At 47.8% G+C, this 25,297-nt stretch overlaps 2 protein-coding genes across 2 annotated transcripts in view; one reads left to right on the forward strand and one right to left on the reverse strand.

The window, feature by feature from the left end:
• The window catches only part of LOC142571636 (uncharacterized), a 105,890-nt gene extending 85,536 nt beyond the window's left edge, over nucleotides 1-20,354 (reverse strand). The window contains exons 1-2 of the mRNA XM_075680153.1: nucleotides 20,198-20,354; nucleotides 283-417 (exon numbers count right to left, since the gene is read on the reverse strand). Of these exons, the coding sequence (XP_075536268.1) occupies nucleotides 283-392 (110 nt within the window). The 5' untranslated portion in view covers nucleotides 393-417; nucleotides 20,198-20,354. The remainder of the gene's footprint in view (nucleotides 1-282; nucleotides 418-20,197) is intronic.
• A 495-nt stretch (nucleotides 20,355-20,849) lies between these two features.
• On the forward strand, nucleotides 20,850-24,892 carry Tbca (Tubulin binding cofactor A). Its single transcript, XM_075680154.1, has 4 exons — nucleotides 20,850-21,062; nucleotides 21,338-21,443; nucleotides 22,689-22,775; nucleotides 23,616-24,892. The coding sequence occupies exons 1-4, from the start codon at nucleotides 21,010-21,012 to the stop codon at nucleotides 23,703-23,705; spliced, it is 336 nt and encodes a 111-aa protein (XP_075536269.1). The 5' UTR covers nucleotides 20,850-21,009; the 3' UTR covers nucleotides 23,706-24,892.
• The last annotated feature ends 405 nt before the right edge of the window (nucleotides 24,893-25,297 follow it).

Consider the following 25,297-nt stretch of genomic DNA (forward strand, 5'->3'; position numbering starts at 1 on the left):
GAACAGCTGGGAATGACAGAGAGAGAGAGAGAGAGAGAGAGAGAGATTAGGTGAGACGTAAGAAGGTTAGCCAGATGGGAATATCCAGTTTGCTACCCTGCACTAGGAAATGCCAAAATTAAGGTAAATGAAGAGAGAGAACTTCATCAAGGGCGATTACAAGGGGATCACGAGGACAGTTTTTTCTCCGGGCTCCGCGAGCACTCCTCGAAGGGGAACCACGCCGTGACCGACTCCCACAGGTCGAGAGAAGGCAAAGTGTGATTCACACACACTTCTCACCCGAGGCGCTCCTTCTCTCGTGCGCGCAGCTCGAGGTCGCGCTGGATGACGGCGAGAATGCGCTCGCACTCTTCCTGGCTCAGGTGCGACAGGTTCAGCCTCCGGCCCATGGCTGCAGCCCCGATCACATGGCACCTGCAGCAAGTGGGCGCAGATGTCAATCACCGGTGAACATCGCGCTCACGCTCCGCGCGGAAGCACGAGCAGCGACACTGTATGAAAAAAGAAGTTGCTGGAGACTCCTTTTACCGGAATAGCTTATCGTCCCATACTTAGTTATTTCCAAGTTGTCGTAGCTAGAAAAGAAGTAATTTCACTCGGACACCGGCACCGCGGCAGAGCACGCGTACAAAACAATCCATCGAGGATTACGAGCAAATGGACAAGAATTCGCTCCACGTGAAGGAGCTGCCAGAGCCCCAGTGTGGTTGAAGCGTGCGATCCAGTTTCGAGATGGCACGCGCTGCAGACTCCAACTGCACGGCGAGCCCGCTCCTGTGAATGGTAAACCCGACGCATAATTTTAAAAATATATATGGGGTTTTGCGTGCCAAAACCACTTTCTGACTATGAGGCACGCCGTAGTGGAGGACTCCGGAAATTTCGACCACTTGTGGTTCTTCATGCCATATACCCTGAAAGATATCCCAGTGCGGACTGCCCTGCCTGTGGACTAAGGGCAACATTGGACCATGTGTTGTGGGAGTGTGAAGCCATCGGCTCCTCCTTCAGCGAGGATAGGTGGGCTGCGCTCTTGGGCAGCCCCGAACTCAACGACCAAACCCTGGCCGTCCAGAGTGCCCGCGATCGGGCCGTCAAGCTGGGCTTGGCGGTCCCTACGTGGGACTAGCCGGGTGGCGCGGGGTATTCCCTGCGTCTTCTCTGGACCAAAATAAAGTTACTTCACTCACTCACTCACTCGGGGTTCTTTAACGTGCACCTAAATCTAAGTACACGGGTGTTTTCGCATTTCGCCCCCATCCCGATGCATAATCAAACACGCACTGCGATTCGTGCAAATGTGGTCGTCGGAACACGGGACTGCGCAGGCCCGATCCGGGGAAGAAACATTATCTGAAGAACGGCAGATTGGGCGAGTTGATGGTTTTCCCTAATAAGTAAAAAAACAGCGCTACAAAACAAACACCGGACAACAGAATAGAGGAACACACGGCGCTGACTTACAACTGCGTTTATTGGAAAGAAAACACGATGGCTTTTTGAAGCCTTACATCAAGCGTGCGCGCATGCCTGATGTAAGGCTTGACGTAAGCGTTGTGTGTGTCCTATCCTCTATTCTATTGTCCGATATACGTTTTTAGCGCTGTTTTTTAAACATTATGACAACATTATCTTACAAGCGTCTCCTTGTCCGAGCAGTCGCGACTCGTAACACGGGAAGGTATTTCACAGGTAGAAAATGAACCGCGAAGACAAACGTGTATTCAGTACACCCGGGACGATTCAAATGCTTCACCCACTCATGGGAACTAGGCTTTCCCCTTTTTTGGCGGGCGGGGAACGACGAACGGGCGTGGCGCCAATTTTTGGAGTATGCGTATACGATTTATTTTTTTCCATATACGGGGTGTTTCACTTGCCCCCCCAACTTGAGCCACACTTTCAAAATATGCAAATGCTACGCAGCTGGACAGAGCCAAGGTAATGATGCTTGCCGTCGCTTTGAGATACTCAAGATTATTATGCGAAGCATATTAACGTAGGTTTCGGGCCTTCGCGCGACGCCCGGCGGTGGCCACCATTGACCCTGAAGTGGGGTCACATGACATGACGTCACGTGATGACGTCACACAGGCTGCAGATGGGGCCTCATATCTCGCCGTCGGTCGCCTCCCGGCGGTGGCCACCATTGACCTTCAAGTAGGTCACGTGACATGACGTCACGTGATGACGTCACACCGGCTGCAGATGGGGCCTCATATCGAGCCGTCGGTCGCCTCCCGGCGGTGGCCACCATTGACCCTGAAGTGAGATCACATGATGTGACGTCACGTGATGACGTCACACCGGCTGCAGATGGGGCCTCATATCGCGCCGTCGGACGTCGCCCGGCGGAGGCCTCCACGCTTCGGTTCGCGCCCGGCGGCGCCACCATCGCTGCATCACATGGTATGTGACGTCACGCCAGGGATGAAGCGGCGCGCACCCGCCGTCGCGTCAGTCTCTGTGCCCGCAACCGCGCCAGCGTCTTTGCGCCGGGCGTGTATGCGGTCAAGATGCCTCCAAACGCTAAGGATACGCTAAGGTTAAGCCCAGTGGATGCTTCGCATCCACTTGGCTTAACCTTGATAAGCCTCCAATTTTATTTTTTTTGCATCCCGCATAATTAGGTAATTAGCCTTACTCAATCAATCAACTTCTCAATTATTATAATTAGATGAAAAGAGTCTATGAGAAAGTTGTCTAGCAACACGAAAAACTCCCGATACAGCTTTCTGTTGCTCGATCAATACTTGCTACATAAAAGCAACCGTCGTGTACATAAAAGCGTTTTTCCGACCGTGAAAGGTGCTCGGCAATACACGCTGTTAGATACGGGATCGTTTCCTGAGCCTACTTCGAGTTCCCCAGACCACATCGAATCGCACCACAGCTAATTAAGGAGCGCAGAAGCACGGATACCACATTCCCGAGGCGCGGCACGTGCAAACAAGTTGGCGGCCCCCACTTCGTGTGCCGCCGGTGGAGCTATTCACTGCTTGACTCTTCCCGAAAGTGAAGCGAGAGCCTGACACTGTTGCGGGTAAAGTGGGTCCCGAAGCAAGACGGCTGTAATGCGCCGTGAAAACCTGGCGGCGTCGCCCCTATCCATCTATTGTGACGGCGCATTGCAAGTCAGCAAGGCAAGACCGCAGGGGGACCAAGCAGCGACTCTCTTCGCCGGGTGTGACTCCATCGCACAGGCGCCTACCATTGGCCGAAAATGACGACACCCGAGCGGGCTCGCCGAATGGCCGAAAATTGCGTCACCTGAGCGGGCTCTCCCATTGGCCGAATGTGACGTGTCTTCGAGACACCGAAGGGCTTAAAAGACTCAGCCCGGGAGCAGCAAGAGAGCATTCCTAGAGCATTCCTTCGTTGATCTCTTTCGAGCTTCTTGCCACGGGCCGCAGCGTCCGAGTTGCTGCCGGCCCATAATGACTCTAAGACTGTTAATTGACGCTCACTGTAAATATGTAAATAAACCTCCCAAGTGTTTCATCCCGACGCCCTCCTCAACTCTTACAACGCTAGATTGCTGCGCGACTGGCCGCTCGAGGCACTTTGCGTGTATTCGCAGGCTTATTTATTGGTCGGAAAAACACTTTCATGTAGGACGTATTGAGCAACAGAAAGCTGTATCGGAAGTTTCTCGTGTTGCTCTACAATTTTTTCATCGACTCTTTTCATCTAATTATAATTGCGAAGCTGATTGATTAAGACTAATTACCTAATTACGCGGGATGCAAAAAATAATCTGAGTATCTCAAAGCGACGGCAAACAACATTACCTTGGTCCTGTCCAGCTATGTAGCATTTGCATACTTTTAATGTTCGGCCCAAGTTAAGTGAAATATCCTGTATGCCGCGGTTCCTGCTATTAATGTCGCGCTTATAGATATGCATCATAAAACGGGTGCGCCACATTATCTCGGTATTACCTGCAAGCAAGTGACAGGTTTACCATAGCCACTGAAATGAGAACAAGCATTCAAAAGAGCCAGCCAGCAACATTCCCCGGAAGCGCGAGTGACACCATATACGCTTCAGGATCATACGCCCATCAGCAGCGAACAAGTATGCGTCCTTTCGAATTTTTTGTTTAACCTGTTTTGGAACCTTTCACAAGTCTCGCGGCACCACCAGCGCTAAATGTATTTCACGCACGTATACGTTACGAGCATTCCGCCGATGCAAACTACGCGCCTGGCTTCTAGGCTGTACTACACTCATAACCAGAACGCGACCGGCTGTGCACCAGCTGCTAACCATTGCCGCCCAGCCGGAACAAACACTGCTGTTATTTTTGTAAGCATGTGTAGTGCACTGGAATAGCGAGGGACTGCGCGACGGGCACCAACGTTGGCAGACGCTTCACCGAGAGTCTCTCGTTTTCCTTCTTTTTTTTTTTCAATACCTTCAAGGCCCCAGCGGAACGTTACCGTATTTTCACCGTATTTTCACCGTATTTTCGCCATTTCAATGTCTGCCATAGTTATACATTCCCCCTTCCCAACGTTTAGAGTCAGTCGTCAAATGGACGTTAATTCTGACTCAACGTCCCTTCGGCACCGGTTGACACCGAAATGAGGTTTCGCATGCCACCTAAGCTCAAGCGCTGCGACACAGGTTTGGTGCACAGAATACGAGTTGGTGCGGCATGCACACGGCACTAGGCGCACCTCATTGGTCATGACAGCAGCCTAAATTGCGACCACTGCATGCCACATACCAGAGACGCTATAACGCACAGAACTCTGCGTCTTCCCTGCACACCCGATCGAGCGACAGAATGTTTCCTCTCCTCTAGCAATCATCAATGCCAGGCCATTCTCGGAGTAGATTATTCTGGGTCCTTGGCCTCACCCGAGACGTGCTGCGCTAACAGTATGGGCCATAGTCTAAATTATGCCCGAAACAGGTTTGGACTGAATAGATTCGAGTGCGCTACTATGTTGACCAGCATCCGTCGCAACCGTATTCTTGTCATCATCGCCATCGATCCTTTTTCGTTCCATTTTCCGCCTTGAAACTCAAGCCCGATTTATCTGCTTTTCCACAAACAAAATTCATTCTCCTCCTTGATTCTAGCTAACCTCTCAGATTCCGTTTCCCTCAACGGAGCATACTCTGTACACGGATCTGTGCACCGGAACCTTCGCGACCTGGCGCTCTCATCCGAAAGTAACAGTCTTTCTCACGGCACGAACTGTCACATCAAGGATCCGCATACAGGCCTTGCCGCAGGTCCTCATAGCGAATTACTGACTACTTGCACTTAATTGAGCTGTCACAAAAACATATGCGGCGTAAGCGTGACCGCGTCCCAGGGCACGAGTTTAAATTTAGCCCTAAGACTCATCGGCGCATGCGTGCTCGCAGCTGCAGGAATTTCTGCCTGTCACGGGCTTCAGACTTGGCGGCGGCGGCGTTCAAATGTATAGGCGTGGCGGCGTCATACACAGGACGGCCGTCTGCAGCCGGAATTCTTGTCGAGTCACTTGGAGGTTGCGTACACATTCGAATGCAAATGCAGAACAACACGAAACGGCGCGCTAAGGGCAGCGGAGTCGCCCGACGGCACTTGCTGCGTGTCATATATCAGCCCTGCCGACGTTGCTTTTTTCCCCACTCCTTTACTACTGTACTCTGCAAAAGAAACATTTCTCCGTGCAAGGTATCTTGCCCTGCACACGGTAGGGTAGCCGCTAGGGCAGGGTATTTTTGAAGGTCTGTTCCAGTTGCCTACCACCGACCAGTTCCCGAGGTGCGCTGCACCCCGTCATTCGTTTCGGCGCAGCAATGATGCCATCTGAACTACGCCGTTCGTGTCAAAGGTTGCAGGGAAGGTGAAGGGCTGGCGCACAATTTGAGGCGAGAGCATCAAATGGTCCATTGAGCGACAAATCCAGCGTCGCCAGAAAAAGCCAGAGCGCGTCGATCTGTGAAATAACAGAATAAATCCGAAAGACGTTGGCGGTAGTGAGTTTCGAACTATACGACCCCACGCTCAGCGTCCGAGTGTCTTGCCCACTGGGCTAAACCTGCGAGGAGGCCTGTGCGCTCTGCTTCACGACATCATGCTACTTGGACCGAAATTTCCATTTCCAATCCCGGCGTGACGAAACTGGTGAGGTAAAAATAACCGTGGCTTACTCGGCTAAACGAGCGCCTCCGTTGCCAAGCATCTCAACGCACTCGCTTGCCCGAAGGGAGTTCGTAACTCGAATGACCTCTCAGCGGCGTTCAATTTTACGTTAACGCTTTCGCATTCACAATAGGTGATCATGTTTACTCGAATTTTTTTCTTAACTTTCCATACTGAGTGTGCCAGCTTGGCGCAGACGTGCGGGTGCCAAGCAGCAATTAACGAAGCCAAGCAGCAGCGTAGCAGATGCCGCAGCACACGGGCGTAAACGCCATTAAAAACCCGCTTAGGCACGCCTGCTGCGTCTAAAAACGTAGGGTGTATTTACACCTCAGAGTCCGATCATACCTGCGGTTCGGAACCTCTCAAACTTACGCGGACGCCGCACATTAGGCAGACAAAAAAATGATACCTGCACCGCGTCAGTAACTTCGCATTCGTTCCGACAGTCGCGTTGAACCTGGATTGCTAAAATCGAGCTGCACAATTTCTGAACTTCTCATGTCCCGCCATGAACACGGTTCACAATGGTGCAGGCAAATCAAACGGGCCTTTTACACTACCCGTGCGAGTACCCGTGCATCTAGAAAACTACAACGCGGCGGTACAGATACTCTATAGTTTAGTCGCGCTCCCTTCTCTCTTATACTACATCAGAGCATGTACCCCGGAACAATGCAAGGCAGCCTCTTGGGCTTTGTTTAGAAGTCATTGGCTTCATGACTTCAATGCCTACGTCAAAGGCCGCACGACCGCGTATGCGCTTTAGCCAGCTGTAGCAATGTATTTGTATTACTTCTTGAAAAATGAGACAAAGGAGTTTACTCGCTCTCTTTCTCTTTTGTGTGGTAATGAGAACTAGCGCTACAGCCGACTAACTCGCGAGCTTGGTCGTAAGGCCTTCGACGTAGGCAGGGATGTCATCGGGCGCGAGGCAAGAGTTTAAGCCATGGAGTAAATACACAGGCGCCGACTCGCCTACTTCTACCTGGCAATGCGTTTGTCGCCGCCTTCCCAGTGATAACAGGCGTCCACCGTGCTCTCTGCCTCCGCTCAACTACTCTCTTCACCGTTACTTTCCAACGTACTCTCCTCCCTTTCTTTGGCTTTCCGGATGATGCTCGCATACTGCGGGACTGTCCGGGGAGCCGTCCCACTATTCAGGCTAGCCTTGCCAAGCTATCACCCACCCGTAGACCTACGACGCTTGAGGAGTGGCTGGCGGACTCCTCCTCCGACTACGTACGTGCCATGATCGAGCTCATCACGACGCTCGGCTTGGCAGACAACTAGAACAAAGCGGCCGAACCCGGACCGGGGTTTTTGAATAAATTCTCTCTCTCTCTCTCTCTCTCTCTCTCCACTTTCTTTCCATAGCTGTTGGATGGATGGATGGATGGATGGATGGATGGATGGATGGATGGATGGATGGATGGATGCTATGAGCGTGCCCTCTGAAACGGCATGGCGGATTTCGCCACCGAGCTCTGCCGCGCCTCCGCCACCACCACCGGTGATGCTGATGATGATTTATTGGCATGCCTTTTGAAACGGGGCGGTGACAAACAGTCACCTAGCCTGCTTGAGTTGATCAGGTATGATACGCATGTATGCTTTTCATTCTAACATATTTTTTTTAATACGTCTCCCTAAACCCTTTTTCTCTTCTTCAAAAATTAGCCATCTACCGTGCACCGCTGCCTGTACTTGCAACGGATCCGGTGGTATCAATCTCGTCCCTGCGTTTTATCCACCAACACTCTAAATCTCTCTTGCTTATCTCGACTGCTGACCAGTTGACACTTCTACCCGCTTTAAATCCAAGCGCTTCTGGAAGGTGTACGTTATACTTACGGGTAACGTACAAATTAGGATGCGCTGAGTGGCCTCCGGATTTTTGCTGCAGCATGCATATGCCTCATCTTGTTTGGAATATTTGCTCCAGTATGTCTTTGCCCTTAGGCAACCAGGTCGAGCCTTAAATAGCAAGGCACTTCCCTTCGTATTATCGTAGATATTTTCCCTTCTGATTTCTTTCTCCTCATTCTCCATGGTATTTTTTACCTCCATGCATTTCAGCCAATTCACTGTCTCTGCTTCTCTCACTTTCTTTTTGATGACTTCTGGTTGTCTATTACAGTTTCAATTACCCTGTACTTGGTTGCCAACTTTATCTCTTCCTCCATTCTGTGTCCACGCTTTTCAGGTACGCATACTTGTGCACTTTAGCAGCCTTTTTTTTTTTTCTTTATCGATGTTCCCCAGTCCTTCTCCAAGATTATATTTTAATTAATTTTTAAACTATTTTCTTTATTAAAACATGTCACCCTGCACTGCCCCATTTGTGGTTTCGCCGTGGGCTCTCCCAAAGTCAACCGGCCTGCCGACCATTGGTTGACTTTCCATCCGGATAAGCTATCCGATTTTAAGCACAGAATGGCATTTGCGAACGTTAGCGCTGGCACAATTGCTGTTGTCCACATTTCACGCACCACCTCATATCTATTGCGGCCCCAAAGTGCTCTATGTTTCATTATTGCTGCATTCCGCTTCTCCTTTATTTTCAGTTTATCTTGCTGGGTGCTTGAGTAAGTCTTTCCTTCATTTACGTATACGCGGAGGTATATATATTGCGCTGATGAGTTCACACGTCGTAATTACTCGTCCCTTTACTAAAGGTACTAAAAGTCTGCAGCGGTGGCGTAGAGGTAGAACACCCGCCTCGCGTGCAAGAGGTCCGTGGTTCAAATCCCGGTGCCGGCAATTTTCCACCGGATTAAAAAAAATCCGCGTGTTGATAAAATTGCACAAACAGGCCTGGAGTGTGGCCTGATCCCGGTGACCAGAACCGGTAACGCACTCCCTCACCAGAGCAGGATTGGCCACCCTGGTGCAGCGCTTGGCCACAACCTCCTATATGAACACAACAATCAAACCCCGGCCCTCAGTCCCCAGCAGCTGCGAAGCAACTGACCAAGGCGGCGGTCAGACCTGCGACGCAGCAGAGGGTGCTAAGAATCACTGGCTCCGGAAAGGCCGCCATTGGAATATGAACTTAACGCTAGAACGTTATCTAGTGAGGCGAGTCTAGCAGTGCTATTGGAGGAATTAGAGGGCAGTAAATGGGATATAATAGGGCTCAGTGAAGTTAGGAGGCCGAAAGAAGCCTATACAGTGCTAAAAAGCGGGCACGTCCTGTGCTACCGGGGCTTAGCGGAGAGAAGAGAACTAGGAGTCGGATTCCTGATTAATAAGAATATAGCTGGTAACATACAGGAATTCTATAGCATTAACGAGAGGGTGGCAGGTCTTGTTGTAAAACTTAATAAGAGGTACAAAATGAAGATTGTACAGGTCTACGCACCTACATCCAGTCATGATGACCAGGAAGTCGAAAGCTTCTATGAAGACGTGGAATCGGCGATGGGTAGAGTGAAAACTAAATACACTGTACTAATGGGCGACTTTAATGCCAAGGTAGGCAAGAAGCAGGCTGGAGACAAGGCAGTGGGGGAATATGGCATAGGCACTAGGAATAGCAGGGGAGAGTTATTAGTAGAGTTTGCGGAACAGAATAATATGAGGATAATGAATACCTTCTTCCGCAAGCGGGACAGCCGAAAGTGGACCTGGAGGAGCCCGAACGGCGAGACTAGAAATGAAATAGACTTCAAACTCTGCGCTAACCCTGGCATCATACAAGATGTGGACGTGCTCGGCAAGGTGCGCTGCAGTGACCACAGGATGGCAAGAACTCGAATTAGCCTAGACCTGAAGAGGGAACGGGTACATAAGAAGCCGATTAATGAGTTAGCGGTGAGAGGGAAAATAGAGGAATTCCAGATCAAGCTACAGAACAGGTATTCGCCTTTAACTCAGGAAGAGGACCTTAGTGTTGAAGCAATGAACGACAATCTTGTGGGCATCATTAAGGAGTGTGCAATGGAAGTCGGTGGTAACTCCGTTAGGCAGGATACCAGCAAACTATCGCAGGAGACGAAAGATCTGATCAAGAAACGCCAATGTATGAAAGCATCTAACCCTACAGCTAGAATAGAACTGGCAGAACTTTCGAAGTTAATCAACAAGCGTAAGACAGCTGACATAAGGAAGTATAATATGGATAGAATTGAACATGCTCTCAGGAACGGAGGAAGCCTAAAAACAGTGAAGAAGAAACTAGGAATTGGCAAGAATCCGTTAAGAGACAAAGCCGGCAATATCATTACTAATATGGATGAGATAGTTCAAGTGGCTGAGGATTTCTATAGAGATTTATACAGTACCAGTGGCACCCTCGACGATAGCGGAAGAGAAATTAGTCCAGAGGAATTCGAAATCCCAAAGGTAACGCCGGAAGAAGTAAAGAAAGCCTTGGGAGATATGCAAAGGGGGAAGGCAGCTGGGGGAGGATCAGGTAACAACAGATTTGTTGAAGGATGGTGGACAGATTGTTCTAGAGAAACTGGCCACCCTGTATATGCAATGCCTCATGACCTCGAGCGTACCGGAATCTTGGAAGAACGCTAACATAATCCTAATCCATAAGAAAGGAGACGCCAAAGACTTGAAAAATTATAGACCGATCAGCTTACTGTCCGTTGCCTACAAACTATTTACTAAGGTAATCGCAAATAGAATCAGGAACACCTTAGACTTCTGTCAAGCAAAGGACCAGGCAGGATTCCGTAAAGGCTACTCAACAATAGATCATATTCACACTATCAATCAGGTGATAGAGAAATGTGCGGGATATAACCAACTCTTATATATAGCTTTCATTGATTACGAGAAAGCGTTTGATTCTGTCGAAACCTCAGCAGTCATAGAGGCATTACGGAATCAGGGTGTAGACGAGCCGTATGTAAAAATACTGAAAGATATCTATAGCGGCTCCACAGCCACCGTAGTTCTCCATAAAGCAAGCAACAAAATCCCAATAAAGAAAGGCGTCAGGCAGGGAGATACGATATCTCCAATCCTATTCACAGCGTGTTAACAGGAGGTATTCAGAGACCTGGATTGGGAAGAATTGGGGATAAAAGTTAATGGAGAATACCTTAGTAACTTGCGATTCGCTGATGATATTGCCTTGCTTAGTAACTCAGGGGACCAATTGCAATGCATGCTCATTGACCTGGAGAGGCAAAGCAGAAGAGTGGGTCTAAAAATTAATCTGCAGAAAACTAAAGTAGTGCTTAACAGTCTCGGAAGAGAACAGCAATTTACAATAGGCAGCGAGGAACTGGAAGTCGTAAGGGAATACATCTACTTAGGGCAGGTAGTGACGGCGGATCCGGATCATGAGACGGAAATAATCAGAAGAATAAGAATGGGCTGGGGTGCGTTTGGCAGGCATTCTCAGATCATGAACAGCAGGTTGCCATTATCCCTCAAGAGAAAAGTATATAATAGCTGTGTCTTACCAGTACTCACTTACGGGGCAGAAACCTGGAGGCTTACGAGAAGGGTTCTACTCAAATTGAGGACGACGCAACGAGCTATGGAAAGAAGAATGTAGGTGTAACGTTAAGGGATAAGAAAAGAGCAGATTGGGTGAGGGAACAAACGCGAGTTAATGGCATTTTAGTTGAAATCAAGAAAAAGAAATGGGCATGGGCAGGACATGTAATGAGGAGGAAAGATAACCGATAGTCATTAAGGGTTACGGACTGGATCCCAAGGGAAGGGAAGCGTAGCAGGGGGCGGCAGAAGGTTAGGTGGGCGGATGAGATTAAGAAGTTTACAGGCATGGCATGGCCACAATTAGTACATGACCGGGGTTGTTGGAGAAGTATGGGAGAGGCCTTTGCCCTGCAGTGGGCGTAACCAGGCTGATGATGATGATGATGATGATGATGATGATGATGATGATGATGATGATGATGATGATGATGATGCTACATATATTCGCAAGTCTTGCATTGTCCGCTAGTAGCATTATGTCGTCCGCATACATCAGTCCAGGGACCTTCTGTTGCACCATTTGTCCATTAGGCTTGTAGGATAAATCAAACCCTCATTCACTGTTTTCCAGTACAGTCTTTCTATGCCCTTCACATAAAGCGTGAACGGAGACAATGGGCATCCTTGCTTCAGGCTTTGGTAAATTCCCACCAATTCCTCACATTTTCGGCCTTCTGATACAATTTGTACTCGGTTGTCTATACACAGTGTCCCTACTATCATGCACCAAGATTTATAATTGTGCAAATGCGCGTAGCTGGACAGAACGAGAGCAATGTTGTTTGCCGTCGCTTGGAGATACCCCGATTATTTTTTTATTCTGCCTAATTACATAATTAGTTTTAATTAACCAACTTCTCAAATAGCATAATTCGATGAAAAGTGTCAATGAGAAAATTCTCGAGTAACATTAAAAACTTTCCACACAGCTTTCTGTTGCCCCAATACGTGCCACATAAAGACGTTTTTCCGATCGTGAAAGCCCGCGAATACACGCACAATTAGCTTTGGGTGCTAGTGATAGTGTGCAATGGTCCACTGACGCCATCTGGGACACGGACAAAGAACGACCGAGACAAAAGCTTCAAGGACAGCCGGATGCACAATTTTTCCCTCTGCGTGAGCAACGCGCGGTCTCCCCCGCCCCCCTCTCCCCCCCCCCCTTTCCGACGGAACTTAAGCCGAAGGCAGTCAACTGCCTTTCAAACTGCGCGTTTCAGCGTATGACGGCCTATTCGCCCGATGGAACGATCTCGCGAATATCTCACCAGTGACCTGCGTACGTAAATAAATAAGATAATGAAATTGGTACTTTATCAGTGCTACAGCTCGCGCTACATATTCTTCTACATATTGTACTCAACCTCACACAAATTAGTGAAAATAGAACGAGTTAAAAAAGAGAGAGAGAGAGAGAATAAGTACGGACAAGGCCCTGGCTTCGCGCGAAAAAAAGGACTGTGTGCCGGCGTAATAAAGCAAGCTATGCTGTTGTTCTCTTCAGCGAGCGGGCAAAAACGTAGATGTTGCTGATCAGCGAGGCGTGCTGGAATGGCATCGGTGCTCTCAGACAGAGTTCAACACTGCTTCGTTGTCGAGGTGCGCCGGTCGATTACACGTACGAAAGCGGAGCCCGTCGAGTTGCGAGAACGCGAGATGTATAGCTACACGACCGAAGTAATCACTGCTTTTTTTTTCCCCTCTTTTTTAGCCCGTCTCCGCTGGGCTCCCCCTTATGGACAAATTAACTGCCGAGTCTATAGTTTCCCGAAGTTAGGACCAGCGCAGCTTCTCACAGAAGCAGCACTCTAACTGCCAACGCAATATATAATCAGCATTCCGTGAATATCCACAAGAGCCAAAGAGCCCCATAAGAGTCAAAGTTCTGAGCGCTGTATAGTTCATGCCTACAGCACGATATTGCGTATTAAAAATAATTGTGCAGTTTTACGTGCCAAAACCACGATCTGAATATGAAGATTATGGCTATAAAGATTATGGGGGACTCCGGAAATTTGGACCGCCTGGAGTTCTTTAACGTGCACCTAAGTCTAAGTAAAGGGGTGTTTTTGCACTTCGCTCCTATCGAAATGCGGGCGCTATGGCCTGGATGCGATCCCGCGACCTCGTATCTATAGCAGCACAACACCATAACCACTAATCAACCACGGCGGGTCATCTTGTGTATCGGTATCTCATTAAGTCTGACAACGCGATTACCTACATTTGTTTTTCTTGCTTTCTCACTGGATGTCGTAAAGGACGATTAAGCCACTTCCTTGCCTATATAAACTAATGTCCCGTTAATATTTCATTTTTATCCGCCGCGGTGGCTTCGCAGCTACGGTGTTGCGCTGCTAAGCACGAGGTCGCGGGATCGAATCCCGGCCGCGGCGGCCGCATTTCGATGGTTGCAAAATGCAAAACCGCCCGTGTACCGTGCATTCGGGGCCCGTTAGAAATGCGCTAGCGGTCAACATTAGCCCGGAGTCACAGATTCCGGCGTGCCCCATATCAAATCGTGGTTTTGGCACGAAAAACACCAGAATTCAATATCTTCCCTGTTTATTTAATTTACCACTTAAGAATGGGATATGTGTTTTCTTTTGCTTCCCCTTTAGCCAGTAATATGGGCGCTAAAAAGTTGCTGACATATTGTAATTTTCCCTGATTGTATCATTGGGCGTTGGCGCACGTGCTCGTAACAGGCGGGTTCAGCGTGGCGATCGAGGCCAGCAATTGCTCGGCCTGGGCGTCTCTCCCATTGAAAGGGCCTCAGAAACTCAAGTAACTCTTCGTGGAATTACGTTGTGATGTCGTTTTCCACGAGATATGAGTATATAGAAAACAAGATCTTGACCGGCCAGCTTTCCACCAGTGCGACAGGCACACCGTAAAAAACAAATCCAGTCGAAACAAAGAACCGTAATCATGATGCTTGCTTGTGTACAACTGAATTACGCAATGAAAAACGATACACAGAAGGAACTACAATGAGTAAACTAATCAGGCGCAGTGTAACGCTAAATGAAAAAGAAAAAATAAGAACGTTCTGCCAGCTTTCCGCACTAGTGGTCTCACACCTACACGGTGCCGATAGGTCGGGGGCGCACAAGCCTGCGTCATCGAGCGCAATAGCCGTTCCCGGGAAGTCCGAGCGTGGAATATCAAGCTAAAGAGTTGCAGTACGCAACAGTGTACGTTAGAAACACAAGCTGTGCCAGCCCTGGCCAAGTACTCACACCGAAATATTTTGGCGCTGACAGCACGGAGTAGTTCCGCATCGTTCTACATGTGCCTCCACATAGAACATGATGCGCCCAATGAGCAACTTCGTTATAGCGAGCGGTTTTGACGAGCCCGCTCGCTCGTACGATGCCGATGGCTTCTGTGTGACGTCGCTGCTTCTTGCCACGCCAAGTGTGCGACTTGTAACTGTAAGGTGCAGGAATTCAGCCTTGTCGTCAAAAAACGCTCAAGCACTATCGAGGTCTTGGGCAAAACGAGCGGGCCGTTAACTGCAACTGCAGAGTCAGTGTGCCTGCAAGGTGACAAACCTGCGGCAGCACAACTGCGCCGGACGGTGCCGCAACACCGTCCATTGGGCGGCGTGGCCGAACTTGGCAACGTCCAAAAGGGCGTCGTAAACAAGATAAGGCTGATTATTTTGCAAGCCCGTGTGGATGGCGTCAACTGCAGACGTTTCGAAATGTCGACTAAAGGAGCAAGTGCAAATTAGTAAAACCGCGAGGAAAGCGCTTTCAGATATTTTCTTTTTTCTCCAAAACACACTTTTCGCAACAACGTCCCATTATGCGTGTGAACTTCCGGGTCCACAATGAACGCTTTAGAAGCCAAATAAAATCCACGGCGCGAGACAGCCGCTCGTGCGCGTGCTATGAATGAACAAAGGCCGCGCAGAAAGCCTGGCTCTCCGGAGACGACGCATTCATTGCGTTCGCAGCGGGGTGAGAAGAGAGAGAGAGAGGAAAGAAAGAAGAAGCCCGTATAAAACTTGCTGGGCATAAATGGGCTGCAAGTACGAGAGCCCGCGTACGCCGTGATTGGGCGCTCTCTGTACAATTACTCGAAATTGCGTGGTTGTCCCTGTGGAACCAGTGCAAAGCTTTCCCTTTGCAAGTAGTTAGGCATACAGAGCGCAAGTCGCCACGCAACAAATGACAGTTTTCGTCGTTTCTCGTTGCTCCTGAACGCACATTTGGTCTGTTGCTCTCAGCATGGTTTTCAACCAATATGGATCTTCTTACAGCAGCTGGATCAGCGGTGTAGGCCCCTCATTTCTTGCATACAGATACCAGACGCGGAACAGAATCGTCATGTGGTGCACAGTTCTTGTCGGAGAGAGAGAGAGAGAGAGAGAGGTAAGTCAGGGAGGTCAACCACAAGGAAAAATCCTGTTTGCTACCCTACACTAGAGAGAGAGAGTGGAGGGAGAGCTAAGAAGGTATACAGATCGCTTACGCGGGTGAAATGATTGATCGCTATCAGTGTCCTGCGAGTACCCTGTCCGTTCCAGGGATGTGCTCAACGACGACATCTAACCGTCACGGAATAGACCAGCGACTATGGCGTCCTGCTGCTGAGCACGAGGTCGAGGGTTCGATTCCCAACTGCAGCGGCCGCATGTTGGTACGTGGCGGCACGCAAGCAATTATCGCACGTGCTGAAGAACTCCAAGTGGGCAACGTTCATATACGAAGCCGTCAGCTGCGATGTCCTTTATGGTCCGAATGCCGCCTCAGGACATAAGACCCGTCAATCTATTACACCTTCATGAGCGTCGGTGTCCTACTGCTGTTGCGGACGTCCTGCCGCACTTCCGGGTGACCGCTGCACGTTCCCGGCGTATGCAAGTCCTTGGCGCAAGCACGTGTTCATATTGCAGAACCATTAGAAAAATCATCAATGGTACTGATTCATCAACAACGGTTCGCTGATAAAATTAAAAATGAAGTTGCACGCGGAACAGCAGTCTCTACTCTGAGTGAAATGCAAATAGCACATACGGCTACCTTCGAGTGTGAATGACTTAACTCACTCGACTCGGATATTTGAGATCAGCTTGTTTTGCCCATCATGAATAAATAGTTCAGGCTCCCACAACAGAATCGTACTGCTACTCTTATAGCAATCATTCCATTCCTCATCCTGGTGGAGTTGAGCACTCAGCTGTTTCCGAGTGCTTCAAAGTCCGCGGATCAGACCTCGCTACTGGAGCACCGGAGCGAAAACTTCGGTGTCCAGCTGTCAAGACAAAGATTAAGTACCCGTTGCTAAGACAAACTAGGCAAAATAAAATTAGGCCCGTCACGCAATCTCGCACGACAAAGGCGACTACTGCACTAACTATAATTAATTAATTATGTAATTACTTAATATATTTTATTTAGGAAGGGACGGCTCTGTGGCCTATAGCAAATAAGCCGGCTTGAGAAAACGTGAAGGCGAAAAGGTATACGGTAATACCATTTCACTGTTTCTTTTCGATGCCTTGTCAGCATCCGCCGCGGAAGTGTCTCTGTGGCTATATGGCGGTGCGCTAAGCACGACGTCGCCGGTTCGATTCCCTACCGCGGCGGCACCATGTGGATGGGAGCGGAATGCGAAAACGTTGGAAAACTCAGATTAAAGCTCGTATGATACAGCCGTGAACATATGAGGGTGCTATTACACATCGGACGGAAAATTAAGATGACACTCATCAGCATTAGGTATAGGGTATGGTTAAATGGGGTCCAGCTGAAGAGGCTGGAAGCAGTGCGCGCCCAGGGCTACTTCGTTTCACCTATATGTATATAACCTGGCGTTCAAAATGAGTAAAAATAAAGCAATAGTAATAGGGTCAATTTAGCACGCGCAGATCCTCACCGGCATGCTCTCCAGCCATGCGCCCACTCACACACACTCCTCAGACGAATGAGTGCGATGCGAACGCACTTAACGAGCATATACTGTCCTGCACTATTTGCATACCATAAGTAACGCGACAAGACGTGTGTTCGAAGTTTCGAAGTCTGTCCTGCAAATACGCTGGTTTATTAAACGTCTGTGCGGCTAGTTTAGCCATTGCTTACGAGTGAGGCGCATTGGCGACCTAGTTCTCACTGTTATTGGTTCACGCAACCTAATGACTGCTGCGCACAATAAGGAGGAAAATAAATAAAAGGCGGAAAATAAACCATTATCCTCCGGCACCGCCGTATATGCAGCCGTTATCATCGATCAATAAGGAAGGGCCAATGCCGCCGATAACATTTTCGGGGAGGAAAAACGGTATGACACGGTCACTCACACAAGGTTGCTGCATGGGTCGGTTTTACAACACCGGAAGTTTACAACATGCATGTAACGAAAACGTGAGTCACGCTAGATTAACTAAAAACAGAAAAGGCGCCCTCGTCAACAGCTTCAAGTTTACACAAGAAGGCCACAAGCATGGTAACGACCTAACACATGCAAATCAATGATTTCATGACCCGTCGAAGGCTCAAAGAACAGTATGGGCTCGCAATTTCTGCTTGTTGCACTAGACTATGTAATGTTCCAACAATTAACAGTGGCGAGCGCACAACTAAATCGTTTTCTTAAGACGCAAGACGCTACAAAGTGCACATAGGGAAGGCCAAGCTTTTTCTGCGATCGAAATTTGCAGACAGTGAAGAATGAAGCAACAACAATCGGCTGTTTTGAATAACTCCCAACAAATTTGCGTCCGTGCGGCAGACACTTTTCTTCCCAGTTAGAACAATGCAGCACGGCGTCGCCGAAAGTCCCACACGACTTGTAAATATATGCATGGTGCAGGGGGATGAAAGAGTCGCTGTCAAAACGTTACACTAGAGTGAACTCTGAATGTGATAGGCGTAAAAACAAAGATGAAAGCAAACGCTGCGACAGACTTCGTACGCAGCGACCCGCACGCCGCGGAAACATGATGCGCCAGCCGGTTCCACGCGTATGCCGCGGATAACGAGACACGAAAAAAGAAGTATAAACATGTATGCTCTGTAAGTACGACGTTCACAGGAAATGAGAATATCCTTACGCACGCGAAACGCTTCCATGACGCCGAAAGTGTGGTCATAAGCCAAGGCTGCAGCCATTACACTGCGCAAACAGCGGCATGCAAAAACTGGAAACTTCACGACGGCCGTCACGTCACGTCTTTGAGATTTTGAACACTTCATGGCTGCTTCCCTCTGGCAGCAAGCAACCGCCGCGCGCCGGCAGCCACAGCGGCCAATGTCCTTGGCGCCCCGCGTGCAGGTGTTTACAAGGGAGGGGGCAAAGGATCCTCGGACATTTGCATCCGGCGCTGCGGCCGGCCAACCTCTCCGACACAGTCACTCAGCGCATTTAACTATGCTAACGACGAGCGAGTCGCTCAAAGGGGCGCGTGAGAACGTGCGATTCTCCAACCTGAACGTGAGAGATCACTGCTACTGTTCGAAGCAAGCGATGTGTGTCAATGACATCGACCCGCATATCAATCCGAACAACCGGCGCAGAAACAGAAACAAGCCACGGGGGCTGAGGCAGGCATCTACTTCTTTTCAGGCCCATGATGCGATGAGCACGCCGTAACGTGGCTGCTGAATCGTTCCGCTGCTTAGCTGGGACCACACACGCTTGCATATGCATACGAGCAAGAACGAACGCGCGAAATGGCAGGCGCGCGCGATTGCGCACTCCGGCTTATGCAAATGATCGCACATAGCATTGAGCACAAGGTTACGGGAGCATGGAAGGATACAGAAATAGAAAGGAAGCCATGAGCTTCCAATCGGTGTACGTGCCACAGTCGAAGTGGCAAGCAGCCTGCGTGGGGTGGAAAAACTACGTTTGGTCATCTGTCTCGCCGCGCTCTTCGTGACATGCTAAAAGCCAGAACGTCCGCCACAAACCGCGACCCTCAGGCCAGAGGGGAAGAAAGGAACGCAGCCTTCTACACAAGCGACAGAGTGAACAGTCTGAGATAGCACTTTGAACGAGCAGCGCACTGCGTGAGCGGCATACAAGCAAACCCGGACGTGGCTCTACGCGCCGCGATATTGATGGGCCGCACACAAGAACGGCCCGTGTCTACGTCTCGGGTCACAAAAACTGAAGTGCGAGTTCAATGTCAGTTCGCGACGTAGCAAAATATCGGGGCAGCTTCGTATTATGTGCAAAGCCACGCAGAATTGTGCAGCGGATTGAAATGGGTTGACTATCGAGCGACCATCGCATAACCCAAAAACCCCTGTGCCCCTCTGGTGAGAGCCGTTTTTATGCTTGTGTTTGGCGTCCACACCACGGCGAGCGTAAAAAGAAAGAAATGCTCTTGTCGTTGACCCTACGAGGCGAAACTCGTCGGAAACACGGCGCGTTTCATCCACGAATAGTACAAAAGTGGCCCATCGAAGCCATGCAATGAGTGACATGCAACACTAATCGGTCATAAGAAAGCTTGAGGACGTGGATTTCACGCATCTCGCCCGAGGGGGATGTCCTCTACAGCCAGTAACCACATTCCCGGAGGATGGCGATGCCGCCAACACAGACTTTCGCTTGACTTACCACGAATATGGCGCAGTACCTTGCAAACCCGATCCGGAATGGGAAGCCGCAAACCCCGAGCTCCGTGTGCGCCTCTGTTTATGGCATCTGCGGCTCGGTTTTCAAAGCATTCAACCCCCACACCTGTTGCATCTTTCGCATTCACACGAGTTTTCGCATTATTCGCCAGTGGGCGCCACAACTAGCCCACTCACAAGTTTTGTAAGCTTACCACATCAAACAACATTGCTTGTATGCTAGATGGCAGCACCGACGGCATCCATATACAGCGATTTACGCGCTTTTCCCTCGCCTCTTCTCAGACTTTCAGCGACATCGTAACGTTATGCTACTTCAAACGCTTCAAATATTGAATATCCATAATAAAAAACTAATATAATAATCATTTTATTACAAGTGTTTTGTCCACATTTCATTCACACAAAGTTAAAAAAATTCCAATGTAGCATCACCTTCATTTTTCTTGCTCCCATTTAATAAGTGTTAAATTAGTCAAGTAAAAATTGCAATTTATTATTTCCATATTTAATGTATGTGTTTAGGAGTATTTAAGAATGTTCAAGTAAGTCAGAATGTGTCGATACACAATGTTAGCAGCGCCATCTATGCGCTGACAAAAAAACTACAAAGCCGAGCGTATCCGTCAGTTGCACATGGCATGCGCACAGCACGGGCAGCTTCGACGGTGGTCTAGGGCCGGTATATAAACATAAAATCTGCTGTCTGCATGCTAGGGCGGGCTAAATCTTCGTGACAACACGCTGCTGTCGCGAAATTTACTGTGCTCCTTGCTTACGCGTGGGCGTCTAGACATGGATGCAGCTGCTATCCGGAATCTGAAAATTAAGACAGGGATTGTGAAACGGTACGTGGTGAACATCTCGACAATGTAATGAGTCGATGACGCCGTACTTTTTTCTCACTACGAAAACGAAACAGTAGGTCCCGCCAAAAAAGCGTTGGCTAAAGATTTTGGATTTGTCGTGATGTTGATGGTTCGTTATAAAAGAAATATCGAAGTTAGTTCTGTTCGTTGTATACGGAAGTGCTTTCACTTTTTTGTGATCATTGCCCACGCGACCGGTCGTTTCCTTTTTGTTTTTCGTTTGTTTTAACAAATGGACTGACCGATTCTTGCAGAATGACAAAGGAAAAGGCGGCCTACCTTAAGGAGGTCGAAGTCGAGAGGGAGAGGGTCATCAAGATGAAAGAAATGGGCAAGGACGAATACGATCTGAAGCGGCAGGTGAGCGATAACACGCATTTGCAGAACTCGCGCGTGCTCTTCTATGACCGCCGTGGTTCGCTTCCGGGCAAGAGCTGCTGATCGCGACTTGTGTTTGCGGCTGCTGTCGCTGTTTCTCACGTTTTGCTCTCCGCTCCTCGGTGAAGTGCCTACTGTGTTGCCTTAAGGTTGCATTCATGTTGAAGGCTAACATCCACGTGTATTGTTGAAGGTCTTTCGTATATGCAGCACGGCAGAGATACACTGTCAGGACACATACAAGCTGAACTGCCTAAAAAATTGATTGGTTTGTGTCAACGTTCCCCTTTATCTCTGCAAATGCTGTTGACAGAGTTTTGTCAAAGCACTTTTTATCGCTGTCTAAACCACCATGCTCGTCCATCTGAACCACTGCTTTGTGACATGCAAACAAGATTGCAAACACCAAGGTTAAACACTTTATACCTAGCTACACCTGGCAGCAGGTGCCACTTTTCTTAACGGTTGTAATGTTATTGCCCGCGACTGTCAGTGCAGCAGCGCCTTTGCTTCCTACGAAGATGTGCCAAAAAATTAAGCCTCTGATTTTTGCCTATTTCGTCTCAAATGTCTTTCCTGCATTCAGTCGACATAATTTCCCAAAACTGATGGCAGTATTGAAAAGGGTGCTCCTATCCCTATGTTTCCACGCACACAGCCTCTCGGCAGGTAATGCAGAGTGCAGTACCACCACCAGCGCAGTGTGTGCTGTGATGTAGATATCTGTGGCCTCACTGATGCCACCACATCCTTTATACTATAGTGGATCCCACTTCCCTAGAACTGAAACTTTGTTCCACTGCCATATTCATGAGAGCTGTTAGATAGTGCCTCCTAGAAAAATTATATACATGTGCCCACATAAATATACAGGAGAGAGGTGCTGCAGTTCAGTCAGTAGCGCATAGAAGGTAACGTAAGTAGTTTGTGGGTTTAAGCCTTACTGGGGATGTGGTGCATTTCCTTGCAGGGTAAGGTGGAGTGCTAGTCATTGTTCATGTTCTAAGAGAATTCAAGGACTGAACCCTTCGTAGTTTTGTGTACATGAGCTGTCTTTGTTGCATCGCTTGATATAGGGCACCTGTATACACAAAGTTATCCTGAAATTAAAATACTTTATTTGCCCCTGTGTTCCTTGGTCTCAATCACCACCTACTCATTTCATAGCTTTAGTTCACCTAAAAGAAGTGCTGTCAGGTTGCTTTAGACTGTGTCATTCTCTTTCAGGAAGCCGTGGTCAATGAGACTCTCAGCATGGTTCCAGACAGCCACAAGAGGTTGCTAATAGCATACAATGAGCTCAAAGAGGTCCTGGTAGGTGGTGGTCACATCTTGCTTGATAACTTCTTTCATTTGATGACAAAGTGCAAGAGGGTAATTTAGTGCAGAGCATTGCAGAAATGGAGGCTAAATTCCCTAAATATTTGAAGTAATGTGAAAGATGGGGATTATTGTTTTCATATGAACTAATGTTTTCAGATGAATTGAACTTGCACATTACAGGAGGCACTGAGAAATATAAAACAAGCATTTGTCTGGCTAGATTAAAAGGTTGCCAAACAGGCCTTTTAAGTTTGTTGCACCAATGGTTATGCTCTTTTGATACAAGCTTTTACTTGGCTCATAACTTTAGATATTTTTCTCACAGGACCCATGCATTGATGTAATTGTGCTACATGAATGCTGTAGCTGGCCCCTATGACGCAGTGTTGCCCAGTCTTGTGTTATTCTGTAGTACTTGGTTACCATGGCACCCAGCAAGTTGCCAGACTTGGAGGCACCTTTTTTATGTTTCTTCTGTTTGTGTAAATTTCATTCGTGTGGTCAATGGTTGCAAACCGTGGAACATACTTTTGCGCTGTATGAGGCTGCTGTTTCAGTTTAAGTAGAGTTGAGGTTGTGGATTCGATTCCTGGCTGCAGCAGCCGCTCTCTGGTTAGGGCAAAGAGCAAAAATGCTCTTGTTGAAGCTTAGGGCATTAAAGAACCCGAGATGGCCAAATGAACCCACAGGTTTCTGTTGCAGCACCTCTCATAGCCCCTGCTATGCTTTGGGACTGAAGCCCCTCTCAATCAATTACTAAATAGATTTAAGAAATGGAGAAATTACTGCAGAACTGTCAACTTAACATGCTGTTTACCTATCTCATTGCAGGAGAGTTCTGAACACCTTTCAGAACGGGAAGAATACCTCGCTGCCAAGGAGGTGCTGGAACAGGCACAGCAGTCGTTAGAGTCTGCATAGATTATCCACATTGCTTAGAACGGTGCCTACTTTCTTCAATATGTGTTATCTAAGCAACAACATTTTCTCTATTTAATTTATTCAAGGTGCCAGCAGCCCATTTCTTACAACCGTTTATCTTTTTGGTTATAGAAACAAAACAGCTTTGTTTTGGGGTCCTTTTCTAATATGGGTTTTGTTGCCAGGTGGACGTTAAGCAAAGGAGTGAGATGTGACAAGGTAGAATTGAAATGTGCTAGTTTTTGGGACAAGTTCAAGGAGTTTATAAACACTAAATGCAAGAGAAAAGCAGGAATGCTGCCGCCACATTCCCCTCTGCCTTTCTGCGTTTCACGTTAACTTGGAGACTGCCCTTATTCAGCATCCCCGATAATACACTTTGCAGTTTTGAGGTGTTAAACAGCACAATTTATATATTTCTTTTCAACTTAGCCTGTCTTCTTCACCTGTCCCTAGATATAAATAGAGAAACAGAACTCGTATTTAACTCCCTTGACTGCAAAACTTCTGTAGTCTTTAAAGACACTGAAAAGCTTTTCTACTCTTCACTGAATAGAAGTATCATGTATGTCCAATTACATAGTGGTACTTTTACCTAAATTCACCTAACTCTTTGCCAATTCATTTGTTTCTGTGTTTTTTTTTTCTTACATAATGTTACTTTGCTGGCTAATCTTTCCTACTACTTTGCTGACTACTTGGAAGATATGCAGTCGGGGTTGCTACAAGCAAGATTTAATGATAAATTTGTTATTCAAGCCATCTAATCTAAGCACCTTGTTACAAAAACCTTGTAAAGGTAGTAGCCTTGGAAAACTATTGCATCCATGTCAGCAGTACATATCTGTGCCTTAGACTTCCAAATTAGCTGGCTACTTTATGCATTTTTTTTATAATCTTTTTGTGTCTTTTTAACAATTATTCCTTAACTTAATGTTCACATGTTGACATAACCGAGCAGGAAAGGCAAGATTTATGCAGCTTTTGTAGATTTTAAAAGAAAGTCAAGCAAGACAACATTAAAATGCTGTTAGTCAAATTGCTTCATAACACTAGGTCTTTTTGCCTTTCTTTTTCTTTTTTTAAGGGTGAGCTTTTTATATATATATATTTCAAGCAGATTTGCAAGGCTGTACTACACTCTATAGGTATGTTTATTTGTAATAAATGCTTTGAAGTGAAAAAGCACGCACTGCGATTCATTGTGGATCCATGTATATTGTAAAGTTATGGTACACGTGTGCAGTATGTACAAATTGCCTTTGATGGAGTGTGTAGAAAAATCTTCTTTTAATTTTACGTATACACATTTTTTTCCTTGCATGTGAAGTATTTTTCTGAGTGAAATACTGAGAGACTTTTAACCTGTTTGTAAAGATATTAACCTTCACAGAATATTGATCATTTGAGACATGGAACAGCAGCGACACTGGTAGCAACATGTTTTGCTGATTTGCCTCGCCACAATGCATTTGACACACCTTCATGTTACGTGGGTGTTGTCGAAGGAATGGCTATATGTTGACAATTGTGTCTACCAATACTAGCAATCTAAAGCAGCAACACCAGCAGCTGAGTAACAGTTGGTTACT

The sequence above is a fragment of the Dermacentor variabilis genome, chromosome 2, assembly GCF_050947875.1.
Source record: "Dermacentor variabilis isolate Ectoservices chromosome 2, ASM5094787v1, whole genome shotgun sequence".
In the NCBI taxonomy this organism is placed as follows: Eukaryota; Metazoa; Arthropoda; class Arachnida; order Ixodida; family Ixodidae; genus Dermacentor; species Dermacentor variabilis.